At 40.4% G+C, this 8024-nt stretch overlaps 1 protein-coding gene across 1 annotated transcript; it reads left to right on the top strand.

Annotated features, from left to right (window-relative positions):
- Positions 1 to 398: 398 nt before the first annotated feature.
- Positions 399 to 7813, top strand: LOC109200205 (carcinoembryonic antigen-related cell adhesion molecule 20). The gene is made up of 5 exons (XM_019355703.2): positions 399 to 554; positions 2430 to 2699; positions 2942 to 3274; positions 7003 to 7257; positions 7439 to 7813. Exons 1-5 carry the CDS (start codon positions 482 to 484, stop codon positions 7579 to 7581), a joined length of 1074 nt encoding a protein of 357 aa, XP_019211248.2. The 5' UTR covers positions 399 to 481; the 3' UTR covers positions 7582 to 7813.
- The last annotated feature ends 211 nt before the right edge of the window (positions 7814 to 8024 follow it).

Genomic DNA, 8024 nt, shown 5'->3' with positions numbered 1-8024 from the left:
TTCTCGGCGGGTACGTACTCCCGTGCGTTCTCGGCGAGTACGTACTCACCGAGAACGCGAGTACGTACTCGCGTACTTGGGCATTGATAAACGGCCTAGGTGTGAATGTGTGAGTGAATGTGAGCGTGAATGGTTGTCTGTCCCTGTGTGTTGGCCCTGCGACAGACTGGCGACCTGTCCAGGGTGTACCCTGCCTCTCGCCCTATGACAGCTGGGATAGGCTCCAGTGCCCCCCGCGACCCTGGAAAGGATAAGCGGAAGCGAATGAATGAATGGAATAGTTTAATTTGCATTTTGTATCTGGTATTTGTAAAAGCACTTCAATATTGCCTCAATTGTTTATGATGTTCCCACCCAGTCTCACATCCCCCCTACACACACACACACACACACACACACACACACACACACAGTAACAGTTCCTTTAAATTTCAGACCTGGGCTGATCAGCTTCACTTTTAGATGACACCAGCTGAACATCATGTTTTGCTGTTGCATATTTTTGTCTGTTTCTTTGTTGCATTCTCTGTGTCACTTCCATGTGTCAGGCTACGGTAAGTTCTCACACATGTGGAGTTTTGTTACTGTGTTTATAAATGGCAGTTCTATTTTTTGTAATGGTCTTATATACAGTACATTATATTAATTGATTCAATTATGTGATTTTTACATGTATTGTATCACATCATATATTTTTTAACTTATTGTATTTTTTCTTAATTTACTTGTCTCAGTATTGTGCCTTACTTATTTTCTGTGTAATAGTTATCATCTATCCTTTTAAGTGTCAGACAGTGCATAACATATGAAGTGATATATTGTAACTATATGTGTAGTACAGTATTAACCACTTTCTTAGCTAATGGAGCAAAGCCTGAGAGCTACATCAGACAGGCTCTGTATCATGTATCAATTTGTTGATTTATTTAACGTTCACATGTCATGGTTTGAGTGTTTTGAGCGTTTTGAGTTTTCCTATTGATTTATGATGCTTTGCTTTATCAGGATGTTTAGGTCTGAGTTTTGCTCCCCTAATGTTTTGTCTTATTTTGTGTTCATGTTTCCTTCAGTTACATCATGAAGATGTTTTAAGTTCAATTTCATTCAGTTTAGTCTTGAGTTCAGTTTTTTTATGCTGTTGAGTTTATTTCTATCTGTTTTTTTGGTCTCTGTCTCTTTCCTGTGCCTCCTGTGACAGTCTGTCATGTCCTCTGTGTTTCCCCAGTCGTGTCTGTGTTTGGTCTCGCTCCCTCCGTGTCTCGTCTCCTGTAACTGTTTCCATGTTTCCCTCTTTGTGTGTCCTTCCTTTGTCTCCCCAGTCTGTCTTGTGTCCATGTGCGTTCCTTCCTCCCGCCTTCTCGCTCCATGTTCCCACATCCAGGTCTCGTGTTCCGTGTTCTGTGTTTAGTGTTTAGCTTTAGTTCATGCAGTTTAGTTTGTTAGTTAAGTCTCTGTTCTCATTTGCCTCTTATTTATATTTTCATTCAGCCCAAATAAACGGCTCGCCTTTTGTTTAAACTCACTCCCTTTTTCAAGTGTCTGCATTTGGGTTCTCATAATCTCTCCACACAGTCCGACATCAGAATTTCTCATCTCTCTCTGGATCTGTGGTTACTGTGTAGGACAGGGTGACTATGTCTTTATGACACACAAAGCTGGAAGATTGAAGTCAAATCTAAAAGTTACTTTAAGACAATCAATGATTAATTATCATTATTAACTGCTCAAGCAAACTCAGTTATCATTTAAATGCTTAGCAGGGCCTGAATTTGCTCTAAAACAGCCTCGGCTCTTCTTGCTCTTGAGTCCAAAAGATGTTGGAAACCTTCAGCTGTCCAGGTTTGGTTTGCCTGTCTCTCTGCAGCCTCTGATTTCTGTTTTTGGCTTGTTGAAACCCAACATGCATTTGTGCAGCCATAGCCTCGAGGACAGATGCTTTTCTGTCCAGCACAGTTGCAGGTGAAATCTAAATGATCATAGTCTGCCCTTTCTCCTCTGGCCTCAACAAGACGGTGTCTCTCTGCAGAAGTGCTGCTCACGACATGTTTTTTGTTTATCACATCTTTCAGAGTTACTGAAATGTGAATCCCAGGAGATCGACAGTTTCAAATATAGTCAAACGTTATCACAGTTGAAGAGATCGCATATTTTCTACATCCTTATATTTGTCACAGTCAGCTGATCGATGATTTTAATCATATTCTTAACTTTTCACTTTCATGGGATTTTCTCCCACCTGCTTCATGGACACCATCATTATCTCCTGTACATGAAAAAGCTCATCCTCAGACAGGATGCAGGCTTCAGTCATTTGTGATGGGCTCAGATTGGACCTGCTACACTTATACATTGAAAGCAGCTGAGGTGACCAGGATGGATGGAAAATATTTTCCTTGCAAATAATTGCATGTAATGTTTTTTTCTTACAGATTCTAGCTGCACAGAGTTTCCTGTGTTCACTCCATCTGCACTGGTAGTGAAGTACGGTGACCCAGCCAATGCTACATGTGTTGTATGTCAGAAGGACTGCAGTGGAGATGCTTCAGGTTTGGAGCACGCTATGGGAAAAGTTACACAAAATGGAACCACGATGTTCTGGACGGTTGACAGACTGACTGAATGGGACACATCTCTACACTGCTATCATACCAATAATGCTGGTGATCAGTGTACTAGCACTCTGGATCTAACTCTTTATCGTAAGTATGCTTACTTTATAACAGGAGACTCGTTAGTGAATTTTACATCACTTATAATTAGTTATAATTCTAAAGTGGTAATTAGTTTATAACCTTATTATTATATTTATTAATTCATAGATTAATTCAACTTCTTTATTTGTGGAAACATACAGTTGCATGGATTCATACTCTCAGCTAGACAAACCCCTAGTTTACATTCTGTGTTCTTTATATTTTTCTTTCTTTCCCTGTCTTCTCAGAGCCTCCAGAAAGTGTCTCCATCAGCTTTGTAAACCACACTGGGATGATGTTTGAGAATCAGCAGTACACCCTGCAGTGTAGCGTACAGAACGTAGCTCCTGTTCAGAGCCTCACTGTGACCTTCTACAGAGGAAACACAGCACTGGGTCACCTACAGTCCAACCACAGTGAAGAGAAGAAACCAGTGAATGAGTCCTTTACTCTGAACATCACTCGCAGTAGAGAAGATGATGGAGCCCAGTACTGGTGTGAAGCCAAGCTGGAGCTGGGACCAGCTGGACCACAGCGCCCTCCAGTGGTGACATCAGAAAAACTCCCTGTTATAGTTCACTGTGAGTCTGAGAGAAAAAAAAAAACAGATTTGCATTTACATGTGTAATTTTCATGGCTGTCTATGTAATGTAAGAGGTTTCCGTGCCTCAAATCATTTTCCCCATTTGTTCAATTTTCCATTGGATTATGACGAGAATACAATTTCTATCCTTAAAGTCTCAGACTGAAGACACATCTCTGACCAGTGAGACTGATCTTTTAATATCAATATATATCTAATATACAGTGGGTAAGGAAAGTATTCAGGCCCCCTTAAAATTTTCACTCATTGTTATATTGCAGCCATTTGATAAAATCATTTAAGTTCATTGTTTCCTCATTAATGTACACACAGCACTCCAGACTGACAGAAAAACACAGAATTGTTGACATTTTTGCAGATTTATTAAAAAAAGAAAAACTGAAATATCACATGGTCCTAAATATTCAGACCTTTTACTCAGTATTTAGTAGAAGCACCCTTTTGATCTAATACGGCCATGAGTCTCTTTGGGAAAGATGCAACAAGTTTTTCACACCTGCATTTGGGGATCCTCTGCTATTCCTCCTTGCAGATGCTCTCCAGTTCTGTCAGGTTGGATAATAAACATTGGGTGACAGCCATTTTTAAGTCTCTCCAGAGATGCTCAATTGGGAACATACATACATATTGTTCTTAGGGTCATTGTCTTGTTGGAAGTTAAACCTTCGGCCCAGTCTGATGTCCTGAGCACTTGGGAGAAGGTTTTCGTCCAGGATATCCCTGTACTTGGCCACATTCATCTTTTCCTCAATTGCAACCAGTCGTCCTGTCCCTGCAGCTGAAAAACACCCCCACAGCATGATGCTGCCACCACCATGCTTCACTGTTGGGACTGTATTGGGCAGGTGGTGAGCAGTGCCTGGTTTTCTCCACACATACGACTTAGAATTAAGGCCAAAAAGTCATCTTGGTCTCATCAGACCAGAGAATCTTATTTCTCACCATCTTGGAGTCCTTCAGGTGTTTTTTTTAGCAAACTCCATGAGGGCTTTCATGTGTCTTGCACTGAGGAGAGGCAAAGAGTGAAAAATTTAAGTGGGTCTGAATACTTTCCATACCCACTGTACACTACCTTATTATTTAATAGCGTTTCTTTATTTTCATGAAAATTGTAGATTCTTCTGAAGGCATCAAAACTATGAACACATATGGAATTATGTAGTAAACAAAAAAAGTGTGAAATAACTCAAAACATGTTTTATATTATAGATTCTTCAAAATAGCCACCTTTTCCTTTGATTACTACTTTGCGCACTCTTGGCATTCTCTCAATGAGCTTCATGAGGTCGTCACCTGAAATGTTTTTCCAGCAGTCTTGAAGGAGTTCCCAGAGATGCTCAGCACTTGTTGGCCTTTTTGTCTTCGCTCTGTGGTCCATCTCATCCCAAACCATCTCGACTGGGTTTCGGTCAGACGACTGTGCACTCCATCACTCTACTTCTTGGTCAAATAGGCCTCACACAGCCTGGAGATGTGTTTGGGGTCATTGTCCTGTTGAAAAATAAATGATGGTCCAACTAAATACCAACTGGATAGGATGGCATGCTCATTTAGTTTGCCTTCAATTTTGAATAAATCCCCAACAGTGTCACCAGGAGAGCACCCCCACACCATCACACCTCCTCCTCCATGATTCACAGTAGGAACTATACATGTAGAGACCATCCGTTCACCTTTTCTGCCTTGCACAAAGACGCAGCGGGTGCAAACAAAGATCTCAGATTTGGACTCATCAGACCAAAGCACAGATTTCCACTGGTCTAATGTCCACTCCTTGTGTTTCTTGGCCCAAACAAATCTCTTCTGATTGTTGCTTTTCCTTAGTGGTGGTTTTTTAGCAGCTATTTGACCATAAAGGCCTGATTCACACAGTCTCCTCTGAACAGTTGATGTAGAGATGTGTCTGCTACTGGAACTCTGTGTGGCATTTATCTGGGCTCTGATCAGAGGTGCTGTTAACTTGCGATTTCTGAGGGTGACTCGGATGAATTTATCCTCATCAGCAGAGGTGACTCTTGGTCTTCCTTTCCTGGGGCGGTCCTCATGTGAGCCAGTTTCGTCGTAGTGCTTGATGGTTTTTGTGACACATTCAAAGTTTTAGCAATATTCTGACTGACTGACCTTCAGTTATTAAAGCAATGATAGACTGTCTCTTTACTTAGCTCATTGGTTCTTGCCATAATATCAATTCTAACAGTTGTCAAATAGGCCTGTCAGCTGGGTACCAGCCTTCTGCAAAACACAACTGATGGTCCCAACGATAATTAAGAAGACAGGAAATTCCACAAATGAACCCTGACAAGTCACACCTGTGAGGTGAAAACCATTTCAGGTGACTACATCATGAAGCTCATTGAGAGAAGACCAAGGGTTTGTAACGCTGTCAACAAAGCAAAGGGAGGCTACTTTGAGGAATCTAAAATATAAGACATTATTTTTAGAGTTATTTATCATTTTTTCTTTGCTGCATAATTCCATATATCTTGCTTCATATATTTGATGTTTTCAGTAAGTATCTACAATGTAGAAAATAGTAAAAATAAAGAGAAAACATTAAACGAGAAGGTGTGTACAAACTTTTAGTAGTTTTTTGGTAGTGTATACTGTACATTATGTTTTGTATAAAGAGCAACTGCAGCAGTTAAATATAATGAAGTGGAATAAATAGTATAAGTATATTAGCATATGGTGAAAGTGAAGTATAGTATAGTGTACTAGAGACAGTAATTTGATACTTTCCTTTTTTTTTTTTTTTTTTTTTTTGCAATTAGACGGCATTTTAATGAACACATGTGGAGTCCGAACACTGTGCAGATTTCAGCGTCGAACTACCTTACAATAGTCAGAACAAAGACTTTATAGGGTTGGCAGTCTGCCTGTTGCCAGGCAGACTCAAACAAAGCATACGTCACTCCAAAACCACAAACGTTCAGTTAACTTTGAACACAGTTTTAAAAAAGAACATTGTCTTCGGCACGAACCCAGGTGCTTCCTGTCACCATCCTGCCCAGGCTTATCTTCTGGAACATCAGGTCCACGTTCTGCACAAACTGTCACTCATGCAGGCAGTTTTGCAGTCGCAAGCAAAACATAATTAAACTCTTTTTTTTTTTTTTTTTTAACCTGTCCCGTTTGGTTCTTTTGCCATCAGAATTAGTAATTTGATACTTTCCACTCTCCATGAATATGTGCTTCCATAGGTGTACTTCAGTGTGGACACAAGGGGCATGCTCAGTCTTTATGTGATAGTCATATTGCCTTTGACCTTTATTATGTATTATTTATTAATTTTAGTCCCCCTCAGTAACATATTTAAGATGAACATGATTCTTAAATCATCACAGTTTGATCACTGATGTGAGCAGGTGACATGAGCACATTTAATCAGGTAACTTCTGCAAACAAAGGAGGAGCCTGATGTCAGACACAACTGTTAACTCGCTACTCTGACTCACATCTGGATCCAGAAACCACCATACTTATATGTGCATCATATGACCTAGAGGGGATAACATTAAATGAGAAAATTTAGTAAAAACTCCAGAAAGCCTCAGAGGCTGACTGTACACAGTTCAGCAGAGATTAAAGGAATTGTCTGACTGTCAAAACAATTCATGTGTGCATCAGTGAATATTCTCTTTTAAATTACAAATGGTTGATTTTGCTAATATATTGTGTTCTGTTTCTTCTTCAATAATCACACAGATGGGCCTGAGCTAAAGGAGCCACCAAATCCAGATGTGATCACAATCACAGAAGGAGACACTCTACACCTGAACTGCTCCTCTGTGGGAAACCCCAGCCCCTCATACACCTGGACACTTCCAACAAATAGTCCTTCCTACAGTGGCAGCGTTCTCACTATTAAATCTGTCGGCTTTGAGCATGAAGGACAGTATATCTGCACTGTGAGCAACACAGTAGGGACTGTCACCAAGGAGTTTAACATTGATGTACAAGGTGAGTGTTGTCAGATACTTCCTGGAAAACGAGTCACTGAAGATCAATCATGACATTTCTTGTAGAAATGACACAGCAGTTGAGAATAATCCAATCTTTAATCCAAGAATTTAATTTATTGTGATTGTTTTGGTGTTTTTAATTTGCCTCGTGTATATTATTCTACTTTTCTTTTTTACAGTCAGCTCCGTCCCATACACATACATAATATGTGGAACCTTACTGGGAGCTCTGGTCCTTGTCGGTCTGTCACTGGGATGCTACTGTAAACGCAACCAAATCGGAAACTACAAACTCAGTAAAATTATTGTTACTGACAGCTGAAGAAATGACTGAATGGTTAACACCTGCTTTTGATACTGATTCTGATGAGCAGCTTGTAACTGTCTATCCTCTATGAACAAACTTCCTGTTTAGCACAAATGCAAGGCAAGCTTTCACATTTCTGATCATTTATGATCAACAGTTGATTTCTTTGTTTAAATGTTACAGATGTTTATACAGCTGTTGATGAGCAGTAGTCCCTCACCCTCTGTTTAGCCAAACTAAATTTATGGTTCTCTTCCATCCATCCATCCATTCGCTTCCGCTTATCCTTTCCAGGGTCGCGGGGGGCGCTGGAGCCTATCCCAGCTGTCATAGGGCGAGAGGCGGGGTACACCCTGGACAGGTCGCCAGTCTGTCGCAGTGGTTCTCTTCCAATTTTCTTAAACTCAATAGTAACAAATCAGAGCTTCTCCTGGTAGGCACTAAACCAACACTATCCA

The sequence above is a fragment of the Oreochromis niloticus genome, unplaced genomic scaffold (assembly GCF_001858045.2).
Source record: "Oreochromis niloticus isolate F11D_XX unplaced genomic scaffold, O_niloticus_UMD_NMBU tig00002736_pilon, whole genome shotgun sequence".
Classification (NCBI taxonomy): Eukaryota; Metazoa; Chordata; class Actinopteri; order Cichliformes; family Cichlidae; genus Oreochromis; species Oreochromis niloticus.
This window is presented reverse-complemented; position numbering and strand designations above follow the sequence as displayed.